At 39.1% G+C, this 27,378-nt stretch overlaps 1 protein-coding gene across 1 annotated transcript; it reads left to right on the top strand.

Annotated features, from left to right (window-relative positions):
• The first annotated feature begins 2,198 nt into the window (after positions 1-2,198).
• Positions 2,199-26,615, top strand: mef2b (myocyte enhancer factor 2b). Its single transcript, XM_055051740.1, is given in 12 exon segments — positions 2,199-2,525; positions 2,527-2,560; positions 2,563-2,626; positions 2,628-2,639; positions 16,626-16,695; positions 18,506-18,709; positions 19,164-19,292; positions 19,431-19,614; positions 20,340-20,488; positions 20,706-20,820; positions 22,268-22,364; positions 24,093-26,615. Coding segments are annotated over 12 exon segments (1,557 nt in total). The 5' UTR covers positions 2,199-2,339; the 3' UTR covers positions 24,406-26,615.
• The last annotated feature ends 763 nt before the right edge of the window (positions 26,616-27,378 follow it).

The raw sequence follows: 27,378 nt of genomic DNA, 5'->3' as shown, positions 1-27,378 counted from the left end.
TCTTTGTGTTCATGTGTTTGTTTTCCCAGAGAAGTTTGTGTTGTCAGAATCTTGGGATTACTGGGTATTTGTGTTTATTTGATATGCATATTGTGAGACTAGTTATTAGTTCCCCTTTTTCTGGAATGCCCCCTTGTGTCAGCAGGGAGGTCCCAGGCTTTGGTGTTGAATTAGTATACCGACGTGGGAAAGGGCCAGCGCGAGGCCATGTGCTGGGTGCACAATAAGAGGAAGGCCATTGTTTAGATGGGATTCGTGGGGGGGGGGGGGCTGTTGACCAAAGGCATTGCAATGCAGGCCTTTGCTCTCTGACACATAAGCTAGCCCCATTTTTTTTTTTTGTGTGTGTACTTCTGAAACCATGTTTTCTTTACACAAAAACCTAATAGTTAAATTTAGTATCCAGGACAAGGCTGTGGTTAGTAGCATTAACAACGAAAGAAGATTGTGTGGGCACAAGGAGAAACACATGCAAACAGCTTCCCACCCCACCCCCCCACCAGTAGCAACAGCGTTTTGCACAGAAAAGAGGAACCAATGTAGGATGTGAAGCAGAAATACTTTCTTTTCTCAAAATTAAAATATGTGATGAAATCCAAGGACTTGCCTTGCATAGGACATTCTTTTCAAAAATTACAAAAGCCGTGAAAAAATCTAAGTAATGATACCTGAATTAAACAAACACAAAAATGTGTTTGTTTAATTTATGTACCTGACTAACTAACAAAATAGTGATTAAAAATAATATCTCAGACTTATCCAAGCTTGTGTTAACCTCACTAGAACCTTCAAGGAATGTTTCCCAAAGTTTTGACCAGGTATAAACCTCAATGAACTGCCAGAAAATGTTGGCCGTAGGTTAAAGACATAAGCTTCTGATATCATTTAGTAAATGTTGCCTAAAGCCATAACTTTCAAAAAAAAAAAAACAAGCGCATAAAAGAAAGAACCATTAATTGAATGTTATCTTAAGTTTTTCTTCAACTCATAGGTAACCTTTAAGAGGGTACACTGGCATACCGGACCCGTACCAAGCAAATACTAACCTTGCTAGAACCCAAAGGGGAAAACAGAAGAGTCATATTGAAAAAAAAAACATTCAGACAATTCCCTCTTAAGTGATATTCTAACCTTCAGGGAACCTTTAGAGAAAGTTTCTGAAAGGTTAGTTTCAACATTGACAGTGAACGTGGGGGTGTAAAGGGGAATAATGCTGAAGGTTCCTTATATGTTATCTACAACTTTTACGTTGAGGAACGCCATGGGAACGTTACCGAAAAGTTCCCCCGAAGGTCACCTGAGTTTTCTATGAAATAATTTTTAAAGAATCCTCAGAGAACGCTCACAATTTTTTACAGTTTCACCTCGGAGAACATTCTTTTTGGAACTGAACAGAAAACTAAAGAACAAGCCGGCCAGCATCCAAGACTTTTCCGAGCAAAAACTAACCTTACTGACCCTAAATAAATTATGTTTTCATAAGATTGTAACAAGTGGCCCTCACAGAAAAATTTTAAAAAAATCAGATTTTCCATACTGATGCACACTGAACTTGCACAGAATATAATAATCTACGACTTTCAAAAGGTGACATTGGAGAAGCTCCAAGTTAGATTCTAGGGGTTATTGTCAACTTTTGTAGGATTTTCTGAGTACTGTGCTGGTTCCCCAAATTGTGTCTACAGCTTCCACAACTTGAGGTCAATCTGCATGTCTCGATGCAATTAGAGAACTTATTGGGAATGTTACCTGGAGCGATACTACAACTTTCCTCATGTAATCTTAATGTGGAGGACAAAAATCCAAAAGGTTCTAATGTCAACCTTTCTGGGAGCTATTTAAGCTCCCAGAAGATTCAGCAACTTTTGATACAGAATTGTAAGTCTTTTTTTTTTTTTTTTACATTTCCACCTTAAAACACTTTTAAAAGGAAAGTTTTTCGTTTAAAAACAAAAACAGCCAGTAAGACTTGTTCAGTTTATTAACACAGTCAATAAATTGAACAATTTTACTCCTCAGCGACCAAAAAAAATGAAACGTAAACCTCCCATTTTCAAAGCAGTTCGTAAACCCCTCAACGAATTTAATTAATATTCCAATTAGCAATAAATTCTGGTTCCAATCTGCGTCACAACTGGACGGAACTGGCTGCTCCTCGAACCAGTTGCTTCAGCTGCACCAGGCCGAAATACCTCTCGGTGTCCTGCTCCCCTCTGCAGACCTCCGTGGAAAAGTAGCTGTGGAGGAGACTCACGACCACGGAGCTCAGGTTGAGGGTGAGGGACAGCGCCGAGAGCACCGTGGAGACGGGCAGCAGCACGGGCCGGACCGGCGCGGGTATGACCGAGGAGGAGGCGGCGGCGGCGGACTCCTTCGCTGCCGCCTGGTGGGACTGCAGCTGGAATATCAGGATCACCGATAAGACGGTCATGATGGCCGACAGCCCTCCCAGGAAGGACAGAACGATTAGAGACCTCTGGCTGTACTTGAGCGTCGCGTTCATCTTGAAATTGGCTCCAGAAGGTGCGGAAAGAGCAGCTTCCCGTCGTCCAGTGGGACTCCACTACACTCCTGCGCCGTGGGCAGGCATTGCGGTGCGCAGGAAACGTTCCTGTCCGGAGGAAAACTTTTCTTCCTCGGTATGGATTTCAGCTGAGTGGCAGGGCGCCCCGCTGCTCTGACTGAGCATGTGATGGGCTTTAAATCCCCCCCGCCAGATTAAAAAGTTCGCGGCAACAATGGACTTTTTCTCCTGGAACGTCGGAAACAATGTCTTGGAGAGAGAGCCATCAAACAGTGACAGGACTGAGCATCATGTCCTACATCTGATAAAAAGAGCTTACTTTGTTGTCTTGTGAGGATTACAACTTCAGCTGATAGATATGAACCCATTTGTCATTAAATAAACTAATAGGCTACTATAAAGCAGAATTTGCTCTGCTTAAATACTTTTATCATTATTTTGTTTGCCTTCATCTAAATTATTATTCATTGTCAGTTTTCATCTATATTTGTTTTCACTGAAGATGAAATAAATAACACTCAACACTTGTACTCAGTCCTGGTAAGTGTTTTATTAATAGAAATAATAATAATAAAAAAACTCAGTAGAAATACAATACATTTTTATCACTGTTATCAGGGCCACATTTATGAGGATAACGGCCCCAGGGGCCCTTTTATAATAAGCTTTTTATAAATCCTATTGCAATTGCATCACCTGTCCTTTCCAAAAATGTCCCTGAGAAACTTGGCAAAATTTCTATAAATGTTTTCCTCCTTAAATAATTGTTTCCTGATTGTTATTCCAGGTGACGTTGCACAGGCATGCTGGTTGTCACCATTTTCAACAAGTTGCAGATTGGAGTGTCCAGACAAGAGCCACAAAATTAAAGCCCCTCGCCGTGATGGGCTCAAAACCTCTCTTCTTTTTCGGACATGTTTCTCACCTCTCCCACCATCCTCCCTGCTGTGCTTCGTGTCATTAACCTTTGTTCCCTGCAAGCTTCGTTCATCACAGTTCTGGATGTTTTAAACTTTTCAAGTTTTAATTTGAACCAAAGTGAGCAGTCCAGAAGCTAATTTTTTTCAGCATTTTCAGCTTTAAGATCAACAAAAAATAGTGTAAATTAAGGAACATGTTCTCCCGCCTTTCCCAATGTTAGGAGTGGCCAAGAGAAATGGGCCCCTGAGTCATGTCACATTTCTCAACAAAGAAAACAGTAAGACATGTGTTGTAATTGAAGGTTACTCTCTGACCAACCTAAATTGTAAAGTATTGTCAACAAAAAAATGCTTTCATTTATTTTACAGGAATTGATAGCAAGCCATTAGATGTGACTTCAGAAAAAAATATGTATATATTTTTTCATGTGCCACAATTCTTTCCAGCTATCAAACATACTCACGTTAAAGGTTTTGTGTTTACCAATTGACAAATTAAGGAGATGATGCTTCTGTGAAAAACAAGAAAACTTCTTACACATTTTTACAACGTGTACAAAAAGGGAGATGTTTCATGTTTCCTTTGAACGGATGTCTTCAACCAAAAGTGTATGTATTTGCTTATTACAGGTCATAAACAACTGTAATAAATATATTTGGGGAAAAAATAACAACCTCACATCTGTAGCGCAAAATCAGGCTTTCAACTCAGCTTGTGTAACTTCAGGTTTGTAATATACAAATTTGTAATATAAAAATTTGTAATATAAAAATCTGAAGTTAGAGGAGGTTTTGCACAGAAAATATTATAAGTAATAATCTCAATAAAAAAAAAAAGTTTAACAAAAACATTTCTTAGTCACTTTCTGTGGACTCCTGAAATCTAGCGTGATTTAACTCACTCAAACTACACATAATCTTACTGTGCGTACTGACAACGTGCAAAAGTAATCAGCACATAAATGTGTGTATATGATAAAAGGCTCCAGTCTACTTTTAGATTAGCCTACTTCTTATGCTGTAATATGAACAGCCATCCTCTCCTGGTGAAGTGATTAAAAGATTACTGCTGGTCTTTTCAACAGGACAATGCATTATCTACTGCAGGTAGAATAAAGCATTTAAACTGAGGAGAGACAAAATAAATAGTGCGAATACTTCGGGCATTCTTAGAATTTCTTCTGTTCAAAATGGGACCTTGTTCGCTGCACGCTACACTGAAGCTTGAAGACTTTGCAGGCAACAGAGCTCTCTCTTTTGGATTATATTCCCTATTTTGTAAAACATGCTTTTTCATTTTTTGATTTTTGTTCAGCTTTTTTGTGAATCCTCTCACCTCTGCAGAAAAAGCATGACTGATGAGAGGTTGTTTTTTTTCATAAGACAAACTTCTTTTTTTTCTGCCAAAGTGTTATAGCAAGTTCCTTTCCATTCGTTTGAATCCAACTTCAGGGAAATTAGTTTGTTTTTACGTGCTCTTCATAAACACAGTGATAAACCACAAGCACCTTGACACACTTAAAGCCTGCGACTTTTGTTACAAAGGCCTGTCTGTTCTGTTACAAGTTGGGGGCTGGTGGGAAGGTAAAGGTGTAACCCTTATTCTGCTGAGACGCAGATAAGGCTGTAGCTATAAAGACGCACAATGTGAACAATTGCTCTCACACATGTACACTGACCATGCGGGCTATTTCTGAATCCGACAGCTTCACCACATGCTCTAAAAGGGACGTGGCTGATCTTGTCGAAAGCAGAAGTGAGAAGTTTCAGGAAAATGAAAAAAAGAGAGAAAGATGAGAAGATCTCAAAGGCACCTTTATCTCTGCACAGCTCTTCTCCTTTACTTGATTTATCACTGATTCCAAGTATGGTATGAATGTGGTTGTGATTCATTTATTCCGACGGCCAGCCGCACTGCTAGAGGTTTCACCTAAAGTCACACAAATAAAAAAATATGTGTACAAAATCCCATTTGGAAATATAAAGTTTCCTCTCCACAGCAGGCTGTATGAATAGAGGGGGACCTGGCGTTATTCTTCAACAGATGAATCCTGGAGGTATACACTGTGGCTGTCTGCAGGGGATGTTGCTAAGTATTGCGTCAGATGTACAGTTTGAGACCAAACCTCTCGGGATTTCAAACTGTGTGTGTCTGAACCCGCATTTTCGAGTGTGTCTGCGCCTGCATGCTGTTTGTCTGATAAGTGTGTGAGGCAGTGAGATGGAGCTGTTATCCACACTTACACAGATTATCTCTGCTAATAATTTGTCGCCCTATTATTTTTAGGAGGACCGTTTATTGTTGTGCCTCCCAGAAATAGACAATAATGTGGCTCATGCAGAGATTCATTTATTACCTCTAAATATAATAAATGACCACATGTCTGCTCCCCTTTTTGATTTTGATCATCCTATTTTTCCTTCTTTATTTTTGGTCTTGATACTTGCCATTGGTCACTTGCTTTTTATATTTTATAGCTATATTTAGGTGATATACTCCATTTTAGCAACAGATTCTGATGGCCCACATGCTTGTTTATAAGGCGGGATTTGAATTTTATTTAGAAATGAGTCACAGAAAGTAACAGGCGCATTGCAATAAATTAGAATGTCATAAAAATGTAATTCAGTTAAATAATTGTATTTTTTTCCCAAAAAGTGGAGCTTCTATTATAGAATTACAGCAAAGAGTTATACATTCCAAGCACTTATTATTGATGATTTGGTGATCACAGCTAAAGAAAACCCAAAATTTGGTTTTTCAGAAAATTAAAATGTGACAAATTGTCAACTAAAAAAAAAGATTTCAATACAAAAAAGTAAGGCTACTGAAACTTATCTTTGTACTGAACAACGAATGCTCTCAGGGTTGTTACTTATCCAGCCTCTTTTCGCATGAATTACTGCATCAATGCAGCACAGCATGGAGAAAATCAGCCTGCGGTTCTTCTGAAGCACAGGCTTCATGGAGACGCGGTTGTTTTAATTTTGACCCTCAGCTCGTCCACATAACTCTTTTGTGGCCTGTCTTCCTCTGACAATCCCCCACTGACTCAACCCCACTGAAGTTGCATCAGGGAATCTCCTGCAAGTTAGATGATTGCTTCTTTTATTTACTGTTACCGATTTTGGGCATCACTGCAGAGTTTCTAGATTAACGTACTGTGGCATCATATGGCAGATAAGAGTGGCCTGCGCAGGATAGTGAGGGGAGCTGAGCGGATCACTGATCTTTGGGGCCTCTCTCTCTGTGCAGGATCTATTTCTGGGTGGCAGCAGGAACAGAGCTCTGAACATGTTGAGAGACTCAAATGTCTCTCAACAGTGAGAATCAGGCAAATGGTGCACCAAGCGCAGAACCACCAGAAAGCTGGGAAAGTGCTGAAGAGATGCACTTTGTGGTGGTGCGCAGAAATATATATAAACATGACATGACATCATGAACATAAGTGAGTCTTCATGTATATTTATGACTGTTGTCATAAAGTGTCATTTGGTAAATCATGTCACTTTTAATACAAAGTTGACATGATTCAAAATGTCTTTGTTATGACAACTTGACATTAACCTAGAAATTATGATCTGACATAAATTTATTATGAAAGTATTCCTGATTAAACGTTAAAAATTATGTAGCTTTATGTTATTAAAGCGAAAGTCTAATTCTTAAATAATTTTTTTAAGGAAGGTTAACAAGGCACTTATTTAAATGTTTTCTCTTTTTCCATGTTGAATTTTTTAGCATGATATTTATTTGTCTTTAACGATTCTCATCCTTGATTTCATTCTTGTTTGGACCAAATCTACACAGTGTCACCCTCTACAAGACTTGGTTAAAATTCTGTGGTTAATTAGGGGCTCAGTGACATAAACCTTTATTTTGTTTGGAATTTTTTTCTGAATGAAAAAATTACTCTTCAAAAGAAATTGAAATGCTGTGTTAAAACTAAGTCAGGCAACATTAGCATGCTGCTTGATTCCAGGAATATGAAAACTTTATTCTGTGTTTTCAGTTGTTATCAAATAGATATTTCCATTATTTTTATAGAGAGGTCAGACCAGTTGAATAGTTTTTGCAATTTTTATTTTTATTTTTTTTGCATCTTTAGGACCACGGTTTTGCTTTGAAATATTTTTTTTTTGCCCTTTCCTTCTGTAGCACTTTGAAAGATGTCTTACGATAAGTCAGGCTTCAAAAACACATAAATGCGCGACCTTCTCTCTAATATCTGCTTCATGATTATGCAGTGTTTGGTATTTTAAACTCACTTGATATCCAGGTTGCAATCTCTAAAAGGGGAAATGACTCTGAACTGCTCACAAGTTTGCAAATGGTGACGACTTTTCACAAGAAGTCAAAGCTTTATATAGCAGTACATGCTGCAAGGCTTGGGCAGCGTAAATCAACATTTTTGTTACTATGGTCTTAAACCTGCAGAGGAAATGTTCTTTTTAAACATTTTAATCAAAACCAGGCAATACCATTTCTGGCATACCCAACAGATTTAAGTTCACTATTAATGAACTTAAAAATCTGGGTCAGAAGCAGATGATGCAGATTTTAAAGTTTTTTTCAGGAATCAAGTTCTTCTAGTTTTGCTCTGAAACTCAAACTCAGTCTGCCAGAAAAACTTAAGTGTTTCTGGCAGACTGAAGACAATTTGATAACAGAACAAAGCAATGAACTTATTAAAAATAACATTTGGAAGGCTATAAAGTGGTCTCCTTTCTTAAGTAGCAGATCTTCATATTAACACCTTTTTGACTGTTAAACGCAGTGGAGGCGTTGTCATGGTTTGGGGTTGTGTTGCTGACCTGACCATGATGGAAAAATGAGGCGTTATTTCACGACGCTGTTTTCTGAGAGCTTTGGAGCAAGTGGGCTTCAAGCTACAGAACTACTCTGTACTGACCCAGAAGCCACTACAAGATTCATGACCTTTCGTAAAGATGTTGCTGTAATTAACACAGACATTTAAAGCAAAAACGTATTGCAGTATGTAATTGGTTTCATACAGAAGAAACATGTTAAAATAATGTGACATTAATTATTACACTGGAGACGAAGACTACAATCAGATGAATTAATGTGGATGGGTGCCTCTGCTTTAATTCCCATGTCATAAATATCCATAAAAAAATAAATAATAAAAAAAACAGTGGAATTATAGTGTGTTTTATGGGTGAGAGTGTGCAGCAACAGGTTGGGGAAGGGCACTTACGTTAATCTATATCACAACTCTCCAGCGCTTTGACCTAACATTGTAGAAATGGTTTTGTGGAGAGCCTGTATGGTTTAAACATTTTTTAAAACAGATTTTGCTACATTGAAGACGGCACCTGCTTGCTTTAAATCTACTCTTACTGGCCTAAATTAACATCAGTGTGTGATTTTGTAACTATTTTAACAGTTTATGTGGGATTTCAGATGAAAAATGTCCATATAATATGTGAGTTTTTCAAGGTGGACATTTTCTTTAATTTAGCCCTTTGCTAAATTTAACATTAAATATATAATCATGTAATGATTCATTTTACGGAGCCCTCCAGGGGGCATGGGGACATTTTTTTTCTTTTGGGTCCCCCCACAATAATCTACTGATCAGATGTGCGGCATAATTGAACAGTGTAAGCCTTTCTTACGGTAGCTGCCTTACTTTCTGCTTTAATATAAGGTTATGTAACGTTTTTCCATGTATGTTAATATCTCTTTGTGAAATATCTGAAGTTTTATATCTTTTTCTTTCAGATACAGACACCACAATACTGTAATATAAACAAACTGAACATGAAAACAGCCCTTTAAACTTCAGACTTTGTATGAGACACAATCTACTGTATGATTGTGTCTCATACAGCAGAGACACAATCAAAACTGTCAATGACTTATTACCTGCAATAATATCTCAGAACTAGACTAAACAGTTCGGATGTATTTTTTATTTCTTTCCTACTTACGGAAAGTTGATGCCTTTCTATACTAAAGAAAGATATAAAAAGTCAGATATTTCAAAATATTAACATACAAAAAAAAATCTCATAAACTTGTACTAAGGCAGAAAATATGGCGGCCACCGTAAGAAAGGCTTACAATATTCAATTATGCCGGATAATTGATCACTATATTATTGCGAGGGAACACAAAAGTACCCTGGTGAAAAATTTAGATATTAAGTATGTTACACTTTAAAATACTTGAGTGTACTTTAAGTCAGGAGTATTCTTCAACTTCACTTAGGATCAGTTAACTTAAAGTGTGACATTTTGAAACAACTAATTTTGTGCTTACTGTACTTTCAAAGTATTTAAATTGTATTAAAGCGCAATTTAAAGTATGCTAAGTATACTTCAACGTACCGTTTTTGGACCACTTTATTTACACGTAGTATACTTTAAGTATATTGCTTTTTATGTAATATAAACGTGCTTGATTAGTGTATTTTGAGCGTAATATTTTTGTGATTGAATTACATTTAAAATATACTTAGAATGTATTTTAAGTATATTGACATTACATATTTTATATCTTACTAGTGTGATTACAGTATGCTACAATTACACTTTTGGTTTATTATAATTGCTAATGAAGTACACTGTTTAGTTGCTTTATGTCTTTTATTATTCTGCTTTGCCACTTCATACACACTGCAGAACTGCAAACACATCAGGCTACCAGAACACAGAAGGATCGATTACGACACACTTTCCAGTTGAAACTAATGACATTGTGCTTTCAATATATCACCATTTTGGTAACACTTTATTTGACGGGGTGTCCATAAGACTGACATAACACATGTTATCCAACTTTTATAGCAACTTCTCATTAAAAGTGTCAGTATTTACCGAATGAAACTTCATAATTGTGTCATGTTTCTGACATAATCATGATACTATCAAGACTTTATTTTACCACATTTTTGCCAATATACTATCATAGAATCATACAAATTGTCAACACATTCAAAGTATGCAGATAATATGAAAATTAGCACAATAAAAGGTACACTTTAGAAGAAATGTGGAACAGAGTATTGTTATAATTCAGTATCAAAGTATTCCAGTTGTACTCCAGACAAACCGACCTTTCTCCTTCCTAAGAACAGTGAGGATCAACGACAGAACATTCCCATTCACTGCACCACTGCACTTTGCAGAAACCTACAAAAACAGAACAATAGAGAAATTAAACAGAGAAAGCTCTTGTATTAAAAAAAAAAAAAAATCCCGTGTCCCCTGGAGGGTTCCGTAGAATTTAAAAGGCGTTTTCTTTTTTTACAAAAGAAAAATGAAATTAAATAAAATGTCCAGAAATATATATCTATTTCTATATATAGATATATATCTATATCTATATATAGATATATAGATATAGATATATAGATATAGATATATAGATATATATATTATTTTTATTTTATTTTTTTACTTTTAGTTCAAGAACTGCGGGTGTGTTTTGGAGAGGGGTGCGTTTGAATCTGGATGGGAAGGCGGAGGAGGACCGTGTCCAATGGCAGGGGCGGGGAGGCGGGCGGCGCAGCAGCAGCGGCGGCCAGCTGTTGGCAGGCGGCGCGCGGCGCTCCTGAACCTCCCGCTGCGTCCGCATCAGGTGGATATTTGTTCATCAGCCCAGCAGCAGAGCGCACGTCGCGGCTCCTCCTGCTCGTTCTAGTAGATACCCGCGGCCCTTTAGCATCGACTTCACGTTCCTTTTTTCTGTTTTTTTTTTTTTCTTGTCTCTCAAACTGGTCAAGTGTGGCGTAACACTCACTAAACAAAATCAAGTAGGAACCAAAAGAGAGGACGCCGACAGGAAAGAAGAAAGAAAGAAAGGTAAGCTTGTTCACGGCGTACTTTTAGATATTGTCATTGTAGAGTTTCTTTTTTGGGGGTTGTTTTAAGGGAAGCGAGCAGCGTTTCCTTGCGTTTCCTGTGCGGCAGATTTCATGACACAGCTGTGTGTTCAGTACCTGTTGCTGTGTTATTAAGAGTTGCTGTGTTATAGATGAAGCTATATTAGACAGAGGTGCTTGGCAACTCGGGAACAGGCGGGCTATTCTTAAACGCTCTATTTTGACTGACGTAAACAATACATTGGGTTTAATAATGCACAAACATTTCCCACCCCCCGTTTCGTACCGTGGCATTATTTTTATTTCTAAGGTTACAGAGGTCATTGTTTCAATTTACACCTCTCCTTTGTGAGAATTGGCCCATGCCATGATACCTCCTCTCCCAAATTATTTAGATAGATAGATAGATAGATAGATAGATAGATAGATAGATAGATAGATAGATAGATAGATAGATAGATAGATAGATAGATAGATAGATAGATAGATAGATAGATAGATAGATAGAGAGACAGACAGACAGACAGACAGACAGACAGACACATAGATAGATAGAATTTTGCAGGAAATTGAGGTTGTGCCATTTTGTGGTAACCTTTCACTTACCACTGGTTCCTATTTGCAGAAAATAAAAATTCTTTAAAATGCTGCCCACCAAGTGCACAAAGTCCTGAAATCTTTCATTCTCTAGTCACCGAAAGGCCAAATGTCCTGATTGGGCCCAGAGTATGCACCGTTGCATCTCCGATCAAAAATATCAAGGCAATTGAATTATCTCCAGTTAAAATTAGACAAAAATTTCCTCACCATTTTAGCGCTCGGGCCTGTCGTGAGTTTATGAACTGTCTGACCCTCAAGCTGACATACACACACACTCACGCACATGTTTCTGTGTGTGCATACACACACAGAAACACGCACACAGGCTTTTCTGTTACTTGTAGATGTGGATTATTAAGAAGCTATGAAATAACTTAGACACATTAATACATACGTTTTTAAGAAGTCTAACTCCATAACCGAAATTTTTTATTTTTTATTTTTTATTTTTTTGATGCAGTACAACTTTGGGATCTGGAGTGCTTGTGCTTCTTTGCACGGGAATTAAACTCCAGTTATCAGTAGGTTGACCGTGTCTCTGCTTGGACGCACCTGGTGCTGATTTTTTTTTGTCACTCCTTCTCGTTTATTATCAGAATCCCTCTTTCATCTTGAGTGCCACGAAGGCAAAAAAAAACTTTCATAAATTGAAATGAGGAACCGAACTCGCCTGCACAACATCCGTGCATTCTACATAATTTAGCAAAATATAATTTTATATAGTATTATAAAGTAGCCTTCTGTTTATGTGATCTTAATGGATTTCTTTAAACTGTCCGTGATTTGTTTGCATTTCTTTTGTTATATCTGCAAAAAAAAGATAACAAATAAAAATCAAGAAGCATCGTTTAACACTCCTGCAGTAATTAAATACGGTTAAAAATGAGGTACAAATGATGTGTTGTTGAAAGGCTGGTTGTAAAAAAAAGATACCAAGATGCTATTCAAATCTGACAAAGCTGCTCCCAATATTGGCTGAGCCATTTTTATTATAATTCCTTAAATTTACTCGATCTCACCATACCTGCTTGATGTGGGGAATCTTCCCCAGTGGTCACCTTGATATAAAAAGTAAAAAAAAATCTCAAGATACAATAAATTGTCAAAAAATCAGCGACAAAGACTGAACAACTAACATTGCGGCAGTATTTTAAAAATTCTGCAACTGACCTAAATATACAGAAACGGTTTTCTGGACTTTATTACAGCCCTGTGGAAATATGACTTTTTTTCCACCAAGCATTACTGAGTGGTAAACATAACACTATGTCTATGTTAGTGTTGCTGACATTTATGTGAAACTACATGATCGCTTCAGAGGAAGGATTTCTGTATAGTCAATGACTCAAGGATACCCTGCTTTTTACCAAGTGGTGTTAAATGATCAGCTATGATTAGGATCAATAATGCTATGATCAGGACATTTTATTGGTGCTGGACGTGACATCCAGACCTTCTTAGACTGTACTGGCCTGGTTTGAACTAAATTTGAACCTGCGAATTTGAAAATAAGTTTTTTTTTTTTTCCAAGTAGCTTGAGGCTTTTCTTGTATGTTATGCTAATGTAAATAAACCCAGTTCTAAACTAACTTTTCCCCCAAACAACGGCTCAAACGCTGTTAAAAATCTAACCCTTTAAGGATTAAATATTGCTGTTTTTGAACCTTCCCTAAAAGTACGCTGCTCTGTCATTAATTTGAAAGGAAATAGATTTTTTGTGTCTGTAGCTACATTTACAGGATTCAAAAATATTTTCTCTGGAATGATCACACTTCATTCATTTGTAATTATTATTTCATATTGATTATGATGTTATGCACATTGCTCCTGCTGCGGTTGAATTTTGTAAACTAGAGGGAAGCAACTGTCTGAATTTTCTCAAGTTTCTGTCAAGAACATCAATTTATTGTTTTGCAGCAAACTTAATAACAGAGTGACTCAGTCTCTTTTTAACCACGTCTGCTCCTATAACCTCATTTAACACTCGTTAATAATTCCTGATGGCTCCCTGAACTCTCTCTTGATGTCAGATAATCAGCCATAATCTGCCTCAGTCGATGTGCATGCACGTGTTTACCAACTTTCTGAAACATTTAGACGCCGCCATGCTCTGAATGACTCATGGAAAGAAAACCATCAAAGCAGAACCCTCAATTCTGTGCAAATACCCTTTTTTCCCTTTCTCGTTCATGCGTGAAGTTTACTGCAGCACGATCTCATGGTGTAAAACAGTCAGTGTGAGTTCATTGCAATTGAACTGATTGAAATGTACCTGTTTGATCTTTTTTTTCTTCTTTTTACTTTTTTTCTGCACCCCGGTGCAGTTCCTGGTGATCCGCAAAAGGATCCCGGTGTGTTGCAGAGCATACCTGCCATTCCGGTTGTTGGTACCCTGTGCTTTCTGCTGTCTTCTGAATCTAACGCTCGTTTTCTATCACAGACCCACGAGCAGCTTTCTTTATGTGCAATCAACAATCTTATGTCTCGTAGTCACGAGGTTTTCAAGTGCATGCAAACTTTTTTTTCCTTTTCATCTCCATCTTTTCTCAGAGACGGTTTGCTCAGGAGTCGACTTGCGAGATAAAAGGTCACAAGGAGCAGGTAGCTTCTGGTTGCCTTACAGATCTGTACACACGCAGACCTCAAATAGCCGTTTTAATATGGGAAATCTTGTATTACGAGCCGTGAGGCGCAGCCAGGCTTTTCCTGCCCGTCTTGGCCTTTAGGCTCTTGACAAACCTGTGAAACCACAAAGAGCACTGCAGCCAGCTCTGCGCTGCCTGGCTGGATGCGGGGCTATATTTACGCATTTAGTGATGTGTTTTTCAAAGAGCAGTTTGTGGCGCTTGATAGCTGTAATTTGGTTATTTGGCAGACGAGGGGAACCTTCTATAAAGACGCGAGATAAAGATCTTTTCGCGTTGCTTAAAACATATGTCCCACTTCCCTGTCTTTCCACACATAAAATGTCTTGATATGAGGTTAAATTGTCTCACTTCTGGTGTGAAAAAAGCTCAAGAGCTTGCCTGAGGCCTTGTGTGAATTCTTTGTGGTATCAAGGTTGTCGGTCAGATAGACCAACACTGGTTTTTGTGGTCCAATTTGTCCATTACGTCCTTTGTTTTCCTGTAGCGAAACAAAGGGCATTGTAGGTTTAGTGATGATGTGTCACATCTCCGGTGCATTGGATTTCATTTAACTTTATAAGGTAATTGTCAAAGAAGCAGATTCCACCAGAAGTGGCCCAGATGCCTTTGTGCCAAACTTATGTTGAGGGGCAAGCGGGTACTTCAGGGGTCATGGGAACATGGGCGCCATATCCGCTCAAGCAGCATCAGCAGGGGCAAGCGACTAAATTTAGAAAACTCTGCTACACGTCTAGAATTAAGGGGGAAAACCAGGGAAAATTCCTCAGGGGTTTGGAGATGCATCGTACGGTCATCATGAAGTCACCAATAAGAGGTGCAAGTTAGTGTTTTGCCACAAAGCACGGAAGACTCCAGCAAAAGTAACACGTTTTTATCTTCTATTATGCCATGGCCTGTAGCAGAGGAGCGAGAGCGAGGTTTTTGACACCAAATAAATAAAGAAAACAGAGTTTGAAAACATTCTCTAGCCAGCCGCAATCCATCCATGTCTATGCCCTCTGCCCCTCAGAGTCCCGCTTTTTCTCCGACCTAGCTGTGCATGAGAGAGGAGTGGGTGGCTCACGTCGTTGGGCCATCTTTCAAAAGCACACATACACACACACACACCGTTTTCCTTCTACTGTTTGGTTTAAGCTATTGCCTGCTGAACCTCTAAAAAGGAGCCATGGACTGTATTTTTAACCCCGTCTCTTGGGGCCAAGCGGTGTATTCGAGCACTGCGCTGCTAAGCTGGTGGGGGGGGGGGCGGGAGGGAGCAACGCACGCAGACTGAAAGAGTCTACGTGGACAAATGGTCTGGCAAAAGTGGCTCTGACTTCAGACCACATCGCCTTATGGTGGTAAAAATAAACACCCCCCCCCCATGAACTGAGAGGAAGGAACCTGAGTCACTTAAACCAAACGGAGGAAATTTTCTCATCAGAAATATACGGATGTGAGAGACTTTTCTTGTGCTTTTTTTTTTTTAAAGAAAGGTGGATTTTACTTGAAAAAGTAAATAATGCTGTAAAATCTTAAAGTATGCATTTTTATTTTAGTCTTATGTAATCAGAAGTAGTCTGAGTTAACTCCGTCAGGATGTAGAAGTGTTTCACTTAAATACTGTATGTGCATTCATGTACGAATAGAACAACATAGAAATAGTCTTTATTCTGGTATTTTTTATTTATCAGGATTTTGCCTAAATGCCACACAAGATACTGCCCCAAAAATCCTGTGTTGCCAGCTGCCTTCTGGAGCTGCCTGCTCATTAAAAAGTCCAGATGTGTTTACTTTTTTAAATATTAACTCAGCTGTCATCTAATAAATTTATTATAGAACATTATTGAAAAATGTATTAGTGACAGACTTCACATCCAGCTTTTATTTAAAAGTGGCAAGACAAAACAGCTGGTGGAAGACAAGCCATGCAGTTTCCAGAAAAACATAAATGATGGGACCTGATGAGGAAACCTGGTGGTGGCAGCATCATGGTGTGGAGATGCTTTTTTTTTAAACCTTGAAACGAAAGCTGGCAGTTTTGGGACAAAAAACACAAAACAAGTTAAAAGTCCTGTAATCAACTGTCGTTTGTTTTCAGAGTTGTGGGAGAAGACATGGGGAGAAAGAAAATCCAAATTTCTCGTATCATTGACCAGAGAAACAGACAGGTGAGCCTTAACATACCACAAGCATGACTGTCTCAGATTGTTTGGTGAATTTTTAATATCAGTCTCATATCTGTTGCTAAGAGATGTTTGATACCAAACTGACTTTTTTTATTTTGTTCATTCTCTCGCTATTTTCTTTTTCATTATTGAAATTCACATGTTCACATGTTCACATGGAAGGTCTAACGCGCTTTATCAGGCAAATGAAAGCCGCGAAGATCAAAACTCAGTAAAATATGTTCAGGAAAATCAAAGCATAGGAACAGGCTGAAAGAAGCGGCTAATCCAACATAAAAGATCAAATTGAAATCCAATATTTAAAAAAAAAAAGTGTGAGAGACTGCAGTTTGGATATCAAGAGTTTGTTATTTTCTGTGCACACATTTTTATCAATATTCTTTAGGTTTCCATGTTAGGACAGAGCAGCGCTGAGTTAAAGGAAAAAACATCCCTCTGTGTTTTGCATGTTCAAAACAACCAGAGCGAAGATTGCCCCATCTGAAATGTAAATCGTCACCTTGTGATGTGATTGAAATGTTCTGCTTCGACGCATTTATGAACTTTTGCGTTTAGTCAGAAAATGACTTTTAGACATTTGATTAGCAGATAGGCAGTAAAGCTCATTGTGCTGCATTTTGACTAGAGGTTTTCTTGTTTTGTCTTGTTTACACTCTAAAGTTAAAAAAATAATAAACACTTTGCAAACTTCTATAATTTTATGACATCGATACAATACAATACAAAACATTTGTATCTTCAAAATATAAAGGAAATGCTTTCAAGAGTAATAAGGTTTTGAAACTATGACCTAAGTCTTGACAAGACAGAAATAGTGCCATCAAAGTGGGTCGATGTGATAGTTTGCTGAACTGTCTGGTAAGAGGAGGCAACTTCTTCCATGATGGAGTCCTCTAAGTCTAACAAGATCTAAGTCCTGGTGTCAAAAACTCAACTTTTTCTCATTGCCGATAAAATTATGTAACCTGCAGAGGTTTTAGAAAATGAATTGAGGACACCAAAGGGCCAAAATGAAAAGAGGAAATCGGCTTCAGGATAAAGAAAATACATATTTTAGAGTCAAGTAAGTTTATGTACATCCGTTTTTTTCTACTTCGACACTAAACTCTGAGGTGTTTGTGCAAACCTGCAGTTTAGAGACGATTATAGCTTAAAAATACACAGAGAAAGCCAAGATGAAAGAAATGTGAGGTCACAACAGAAGAGGACTGATGTTCGCATCCGTTGAACACTCTTGTTTTTGAGTTATTTGAGTCTGAGCTATTTTGAGTATCTTACATGTGTGATCAAAGACAGTTTATCACTGTACATACCATGTACAGTAATAAACATGGACTTCAGTAATGAAGTCCATGTAGAAAGTGCCTGTTTGAGGATGTGCTCTTTACAGTTGAGATTTGGGCTCAGCAACCTTTTCAGTTTAAAGAGTTAAGTTTACCCCGATGCTATAAAATGAAATTTGTCTGGATCTTATAAATTTGAACAAAAATTTATTTGAAAGCTAATTAAATTAAATTCAACTTGTTAGGTTTCAGAACAAAGTCATCTTTTACAAAAAAAAACAAAAAAGAAAAGACCATATTTTGAACGAGGCAACCTGAGTGATCTCTCTCCATTAACGAAAGCCTTTTGTGATTGGGGCCCTTCTGATGTTCAGTCTCATTAAAAACATGCAGAAGAACTGATGAATGGAACAAAAATTGCAGTGTTAAGCTCTAAAAAGGACAGAGAATATAGCATTTATTTACAGCATGCTGATTTGTTCTTTGTTTTTGTCCGTTCACTGTGAAAGGTGACCTTCACTAAGCGTAAGTTTGGCCTGATGAAGAAGGCATACGAGCTGAGCGTGCTCTGTGACTGCGAAATCGCCCTCATCATCTTCAACAGCACCAACCGTCTGTTCCAGTACGCCAGCACTGACATGGACAAAGTTCTGCTGAAATACACAGAGTACAGCGAGCCGCACGAGAGTCGCACCAACACCGACATATTGGAGGTACTGCGAGAGCTTTGTAAAAGAAACCACACGAAATTAGCAAAAGAAAAATCCAGTCTCTGCAAAATACATCAGCTGTTGATAAATTAACATCACAAGAGACTGTTTGGAGCGCAATAATTGGGTCACAAACTTGCATTAGTATATATTTGATTTTGCATATACAGATCTAACAGTGCCAAAAATACAAAAGGTCGCAGACAATGTTGGAAACGTTGTAATTGAGATGAGAACCAGAAAGAGGAAAATCTGAATTTATTCTAACTGATGTCGTTGTTGAAGCCCTGCTAGAGTTTTATGAGCAGAATGTTTTACAACGTTTCATGATAAAATTATGCATTATGAAGTAATAAGATTGCAAACTCCGAAACAAATCAACGCAGAAGGATGTGTTTTTAAACCATTTTTCCATGATTGGCACGTTTCAACATGCAACCTTTGTTTCTTGCATCAGACGCTGCGCAGGAAAGGCCACGGCCTGGACGGCTCCGAGCTCGACAGCGAGGAGAGCGCGCAGGCGGCGGCCGACAAGTATCCCGGCAGCGACAGCATGGATCTGTCTGTGGCCCGCCAGCGCTTCTGTGTCAGTCCACACACACACTTCTGCTTTCACTCGCTCGAGTCGACACAGATTTTTTTCGCGGCACAGGTGCTCGGGTGGTGACAGTTTAGAAGTTGCGCTGTCGTTCTGATCCTCTGCGCCTCTCCTCGTGTCTTTCAGCCTCCCTCTCTGCTGTCACCGGAGACTCAGTTCCTCGTGTCTGCCGGGTGTGAGAACGGCTTCCCCAACTCTTCGGCGTCCGTCGCGGCGTCCCACCGGCCCCCCGGGTTCAAAGCTCTGAGCTCTCGTCCGGGTTCTGCGGGTCCGGCGGGACCGCACGCGGCGTTCATGTCCCCACATCCAGGTGTGCACAGCAGCTCTCATAAAACACCAAATGATTTTTTTATTTTTATTTTTTTACAAAAGCGAAGTCTGAACAATATCTTAAATCGTTTACGAAATAAAATTACATTCTAGGTCAAATTTGATACATTTATTGTAGAGCTTTCCATTTGAGGCAGAGTGAACAGCATGGAAAAATCCATCCAGCATTCTTTTATATTCTCACTGAAAGTTCCCAGTGAATTTCATGTGTATGCTGTCAGCCCTGTGTGCAGCTGGCTGTGAACTCACAGGAAGTGTGTGTCTCTGTGTGTTTGTGTACTCTAATCCACACATGCAGTGAGCCTTTTTTTCTGTGAAACTGGCCCTCCACCAGTGTAACAGCAGCTATAACCAGTTTTGTGGTTTTTGCACAAAATGCATCACACCTGCCTGTCATGTCGTCCTCTTTTACAATTTTCATCTTTAGCTGCTGATCGCTCATAGCGACTCAGAACGAATTTGGTTTTAAATGACAACATTTTTACCTCTGTCATCTCGAGACAGATTCTGTCACGCTGCAAAAAAATCTCCTTTTTTTTTATTATTATTTTTTATTTTTTACTTGCATCAAGAAATGTATTAGTGTTGAACTTTTAGTTTGCAGAAGAAGGAGGTGAAGAATGCGGCACTTAATAAATGAGTGGTCAATAGGTGAAGTAAGCTTTGGACTCCATTCATGCCCCTCTGGTCTCTCCCTCTGATTAGGCATCGGCTACTCCGTGTTCTCCCATGGCAACCTGAACCGAGCGCTGGACATGAAAAGCCCTCCTCCTCTGAGCCTGGGCAGCGAAAACCTGCGGGCAGACGCTGCTAATCAGGCCATGGGGGCCACAAGAGTAAACCACAGCTCTGCTGTGAGTATCTGTTTCGTTGCCATCAAAATGAAACAATCTGCCACTTGCTGAGCTTATAAGCCAATGCACAGCTCTTTTACCTGCCAGTTGAAACGTAATTTCACAGTTTGCTTTCTCACTCACCCTTATCGCTCACTACAACAGTGGTAACAAGTCACACGGAGTGACATCACTGCACATTTTGTGTTTCACTATTTGTTCTTCTCCTCATCATCAGAGGAGTCTGTTGTACCAGGGCCTGCACAGCGGCAGCTCGATGGTGGCGATGGGTAAAGCAGGTCTCCTGAGTCACGGGTTGGGGGGCTACGGGCTCCCCCCTGCTGGAGCCTCTGGTAAATCTGCTTTCAATTATTTTTCTCTACAGTAAAAAAAAAATATATAAAGATATATATAATACAGTGTACACAATGCTTCGAAGACATTTGTGCACCCTATGTAAATGTTTTCTTTTCAAACTTTTATTTTTAAGTTGTATTGTTTTAAGAGATTTGGTGTCACAAACAGAAATTAGTGCATAATTTGGAAGCAGAAGGAATAAGAAAATATATATATTTTTCTGCAAAACCAAAATTTGAAAACTGTACTGTGTGTTTATATTCTGCCTCCCAGACTAAACTTTGTTGAAATACTTCCTGTCATCTTCCTCCTGATTTCCTCCCGAGCTGTGGACAACTATAGCTCTTCCAGAGTTACCTTGCTCTCCTTGCCTGCCTTGTTAGTTTAGGTTTTAAGGCATAACCTTTAAAACCCTGGTTTATCCGTCCCTTTGTCTCTGCTGTGTTCCTTGGTCTTGATGAAGCTGTTTGTTCACTAATGTTCTCTAACAAACCGCTAAGGCCTTCACAGATCAGCTGGATTTATACTGAAATTAAAAGACAAACGATCTGCTGAATGCGACTTATGAAGGTTATTTGGAGATATGAGAGTAAAGTGGCCCGAGTACAAATCCAGATTATATTTTTTAACATATACATATCTCTTTTTTTGTTTGCTTTGTAAAAAAAAAATTAAAACGAAAAAGAAGAAAATATTTATTATTGTTCATACCTTCCCAATTTTTCACTTTTGTTGAGCATGTGTTTGTTTCCTTAACTGATTATATGTCGCTATAGCATAATGGACATGCAAAGGACCCAGGGCTAATGTCTATGCTCAAGGCTGAAAAGCCCTCAGTAAAGTCAGGCCCAAAATAAAAGTTATACTCCACTTGTCAGCTATATGTAGGGTGGACAAATGTCGACATCACAACAAGACCACAAATGTAAATGCTTGTGCTTGAGGTGCAGCCAACCTGCTGCATTTTTCGCAAGTTAAGACTAAAAATGGCAGGCGACACTAATAAGAAAGTGACACCTCTATTGCATTGGGAACTACATCCATTTTAGAGACGAATCTCAAATCTGTCGGTAGTTTCAACTTCCCTCTTGTATTTTCCTCTTAAGCTTTTTCATGTTTTTGTGATTATTTTTAACTTTCCTGGTTTACCAGCACAGTGAAGCCTCCTCGCAGACTCCTGACTCGAGCTCACCCATTCCTCAAAGCCAGCTTTCAAACAGCAATTGGCAAGTTAGCTCAGTTTGCTCAACCAAGCAGCGAGTAGTTTATTGTTCAGTTTTTCAAGCTTTGTGCACAAATTAAAAATAACAACCCAAAGAAAGGAAGCTGGTTTGAGTTATTTCGCTGGTATATCTTTTCATACGGTGTAGTTGTTTTGTTGTTGTTGTCTCCCAGGTCTTGGAGATGATTTCCTTGACGTTCCTGTCTGTCTCTTTGTTTTAGAGTACAACCAGCCTGGTTTCTTTCACTCTGTCAGTTTACAGCGAGGACCGGTGAATCCCTGGCAGCATGAGTCTCAGACTCCTCATATCAGCTCAGGGTAAGTCATAAAGCTGGTCTGCAGGAGATTGTCTCTTGTTCAAATGTTCATTTCGTAGCATTCATCTGTGTTTCGGAAATTTCTTGCAGCAATGTAACTGATTTCCTCAAGAGAACCAACTGTAGGTGCATGTTTTATTTTAAACAAGAGGAATAATGTTGCAGTTTTCGACTTATCTAAAGGAGACACGTCTACGGCTACCTTCAACACTGAGAGATAGAGTTTTGTGACGGGAAAGGGGAAATATTGTTTTTATCTATCAGGTCACAAAGGGATGACAGAATACAGTGCCGGTCAGACTTCTCCATGTTGAAAGTAAAACCAAAACTGACACTGGCTCTAATCGAATGATAAATCGTGAGAAATGAAAAGAAAACTTCCAGGAGAAGTGTAGAAACTAAGCAAATGAAACATAAACTAGTATTTGTTTCTGTCTTTCTGGTAGCTAACCCCATGACATGCAAAGCGTTTGTGGATCTCAACCTTGAAATAGAAACTGCAGGCGCCTCGGGAGGAAGTTGTCTAAAAGACTTAAAAACCTTGGTTCTCAATCTGTGTTCGCATCTCAATCACAAATACAGAAATCAAAGAAATAAATAATTCACTCATTGATAAAAATGCATGTCACACTGTGCAAACAGGGAAGACCAAAGTACAAAATATTGAAAAAAAATGTTCATGCTTTCAGATTACTGACTCATCATTTCTTCTTCTTATAAATGCAGAAATTATGTGAAAAACCTCGACATAACTGTCCCACTCAAAAGTATTTATAGTTTTTAGTGAGTTTATGAGAAACAGTAAGAAAAAAAATGTGCGTAATTATTTAGAGGAAGAAAATTGTGGCTTGCATTCATGTTCAGTCAGTGCTGTAGTAGGATCAGCAGTTTGTCAGCCATCTTTTCTTTTTGCCACAATTACATCGGCAAATGTTTTGGAGCACGTCTCCACTGACTCTGCGTCTTTGCAGGAAAGCACAACTTCTGTCAGACTGGCTCAACTTTGACATTAACAAGATATTTTCAAACAATACGTGAAATATGATATGATCTGAACTATTTCTTTGTAGCTCTGGGTGTAAGTTTAGCGTCGTCGTGCTGCTGGAAGGTTTACCACCACCCAGGTCTCAAGCCCTCTGTGGTCTCAGGCAGGTCTTCTCTCAGCATCGGCCTTTTTTTAGCCGCATCTGTCTTCCCATCAACTCCGACCAACTTCTCTATTTCCACTGAAGAAAAGCGTCACCGAAGCATAATACCGCCACTACCTTCACCAGGAGGACGGTGTGCTCAATCTTAGTTTTCCACCACACATAATGCTAAGCATATGGGCCAAAGGTCACATTTTGGTCTTACCTAACCTGAGCACCTCCTTTGATAGGCTTGCAGCGTCTCTTTATGACTTGTGGCAAACTGCAGATGAACTTTATGCCAAAAATGATTTTCTTCTCTCGACTCTTCTTTGAAGGATATTTTTTAACCATTTTATTTTACTTTAAAATCCTTTTTCTTTGACTTTACACTAATGAGATATTTTGAGTTGGTGTATAAAACATAAAAGCCAAAAGGCTTGCTGCTTTATCGTGATAAATTGCAAAAACAAAACAAAAAAGTGGACAAGGAATACTTCAGGACTGTACTGGACACTTAATTAGTATCAGTGATTAAGCAGGATGATGACCTTTTGGTGTGAATGTGTCTTTAATTAATAACTTTAACTTGTTGTTCCCAGAATGTCCAGCGGGGGGTGCTCCTTCCCATCTCAGTCTTGCTCCTCCAACTCCTCTCATCTTGCCTCCCTGAACCTCAGCATCAAATCGGAGCGAAGCTCGCCTGACCACATGTGCTCTCCATCCTCCCCTCGTCTGCACCACCTCAGGCAGCCTTCGCCCACGGGCAACGGCGACGTGGCGCGCCGCAGCCCTCCAGAAACCCACCCGGCCAACAGGACGAAGGAGCTTCCCAAAGCCGGCTACCCGCAGGACGGAGAGGAGCGAGGGCAGCCTGTCAGGCAGCTGGATATGAGTGACGGCTGGCAGACATAGCCAGCTGCCACCGCCTCCCGCTCAACGGCTGCCAACAAAACCCGACGGGGTCGAGATGTTTTCTAGCGCGCACCCCCACACGTCTCGTCTCGCAGAGCTGGGCTCTCCAGGGTGGGAAAGAAATCCTCCCTTCAAGTCACTCGCTTGATCCCACGAGGCGATAGATGCATACAATACAGACTTTCTCCTTCTTTTTTTTTTTTAGATTTTTCTGTGCTGAAACAAAATACAGTTTGATTATGTTTTTTTTTTGTTTGTTTTGCAGCTTTTGGAAAATAGTTAAAGACTACTTGAGATCAGGTTTTTAAAGCGGGGAAGTTTAAAGGTTTCTGAAAGTACATTTGGCCTTTAAAACAGCATCTCTTCCAAGTCAGGACTGAACCAAGACACGAAACGCCATTTTTAAAAACAATGAATAAACATTGACATTTATATTATTTTAGAAAGTGTAGATTTTTTAAAAAAATAACCATTTTAACATAAATTGGCTTCCTACATCATGAGGATTAGTATGTCAAAATTTGTTTTGACTGATCAATTTTTGACTAATTGATGAGTCAAAAATCAAACTTCTAAATTATAATAAAAAGGCTTTTGAAACTAGCAAACAAGAGGCTTGACTCGAAACTTGATTCGGTCTGACATGAAAATTAATATCTTGTCCAAGAACCTGTCTAAAAATATGCATTGAAGTTAATTTGTAATCAAAAGCAATAACTTTTACTTTTATTATGTTCTCCTATCATAAAGGTAAACTTGAAAAGACTCATTTTCCCCCTGTAGGAGCGTCTCTTGTTCACCTCCGTGATGCTAGGCTAATCCGTTGCCGTCTAAGCCATTTTCAGACTCCATGTGAACACGCCTGCCTTATTTAAAGCAGAGTTCTCAGAATTGGAACCTTTTTCTTTTTGCTCTCAAGATTGACACATTTTAAGCTTTAACACTCTTTCTTTTATATCTTCAAATGAGGGAGATTTTTTTTTTTTTAAATGATGCACAAATGCTATCCCCAAGCTTTATGCTAAATCCTGCGAAACCAAAAGACACATCCACGTAGCCCAGTGCACACGTATGCAGGCCGGGTAAAGATGTGTAAAAGCGTTAGACATTGATGGTGGCAGCATCGTGTCACACTGACAGTCCTGGATCCTCTCTTATCATCTCTGATGAGGTCCTGACATGACCAGGACTATTTGCCTGATCAGCGATTTGGCTTAATTTGCTCACATGCCTTGTTAAAACATCTTGTGGTGACACATTTTCAGTTTTCTGGTAGGAGTCCAGAAAACTTCCTTAAACCTTCTGGTATTTACAAAAACAAGAAACATGTGATAAATTGTAACAGGTGTTCTGCATCACAGATACTTCCACCGTATTTATGAATGAAAATTCGATAGCTTTCCCGACGTGGCTCTCCAAAAATAAGACAATTATATAGATACGATTTTAATATTTGATAGTTATGATAATTTCCCCCTAGAAAAAAATTTGCTTAGATTTTCCTTCTCCCCTCATTCTGTTCACTGTGTGTTGGCACAAAATACATGCCTTCCTTACAACAAGTTGCCAAAATAAATTTGGCTCACTAATAAATAAAAGTTTGCATTACGCTGCAGTTTTTTTTAAAAGTGTACTTACTGTATTTATCTTTAATACCAATAATAAATGTGGATGGACGCTGAACCGAACAAGGTCAAATGAGACTTTGTTGCCACAGCTGCCGTCTCTCGCCTCTTCATGTTGTAGATGTTGCTGCTTATGCTGCTCATAAATCTTTGCTCTTCTATTGTTCTGCTCTTTTTAGCTCCATTGATGTGTAGTAAAAACTGCTGGTGTCCGTTCAAGAGAAGACCTTCAGATCATTTCTGCTTCTTGTCCTCTAGGGGGCGGTATTGTGTCACACTGTCGCACCTCGTAAGGCTCAGGCTGTCTGCGGAAAGCTTTCTGCTTTCTGCTGATTGGTTAACTTAAAAAAAAAGGATGTCCATGACCTGGTGGAGGTTCAGGTTCATGTTTTACCTCAGTGAAAAGAGGTCGTCACATCGAACCTCTGCGGCGGAATTGGCTTTGTTTTTATTTCATGCGTTTATATATCTAAAAAAAATAAAATGTTTTTATTAGTGTTCTTATTTTACTGCAGATTATTATTTTTTCTTTCCTAATGTTTGTTGAGTTCCTCTCCAGCAGAACAGAGACAGATTTTTATTTGACATTTGTCGTGAATACTTTTAAATAAAATCATTTTAATTTGTACCTTATGCTCCTGGTTTCTTTCTCTCTCACTTTTTTTCTTTTAACATCTAACATTTAGTTAAATATCTCTCTTTGTAGTCAAAATGCGAATCCGTCGCCTGTTCTGCGTTTGTCTGAAGGATGATAAAAATGCCATTTACTGCGCACCTTTTATGTTTCCCTTTATGTCTTCTTTTCTCACCTACTTTCTGTCTTTTGAACCCACATGCAAACACACTCCCTCATTATCATGTCACGGCCCTGTCATGCTCCTCTCCACGCAGCCGCCAGAAAGTGGGAGAGCGAGAACGGGCTGCTTAAAAGCCCATAGACCTTTATGTCTGGCTTGGAGAGAGAGAGGAAAAAAAAACACTAAAATTGTTCAGTACAAAAAGGCTAATTTCCACAGCTGGTTAGAGAATTTGCCTTCCCGCTCACAGCCAAACTGGGAACGAGGAGAGGCTGACAGCAGCATGGACCGACTCTGTTGTCTTCCCTCCAAAAAAAAAAATAAAATCAGAAAAGAGACTTGTCTGTCTGGTCTGCTCCCCTGAGGACAGCCTCAGCCCAGTCTGTAGGGGACGTCTGGGTCCCCTGCACAGACATACATGGAAAATCACTATAGCAACCGTAGCCAGCAGCGGTTGGTTGAGGAGGCGCAGAGCGACCTCAAGTGACCCGAGGCCTCCTGCACAGACAGCGGTGAGGAGACAGAGTCACCTTTCACAAACTCTCCAAGAG

This window comes from Poeciliopsis prolifica, unplaced genomic scaffold, assembly GCF_027474105.1.
Source record: "Poeciliopsis prolifica strain line A6 unplaced genomic scaffold, Auburn_PproV2 SCAFFOLD002, whole genome shotgun sequence".
Classification (NCBI taxonomy): domain Eukaryota; kingdom Metazoa; phylum Chordata; class Actinopteri; order Cyprinodontiformes; family Poeciliidae; genus Poeciliopsis; species Poeciliopsis prolifica.
Note: the sequence above shows the minus strand (reverse complement) of the source record. Positions and strands in the feature narration are given on the sequence as shown.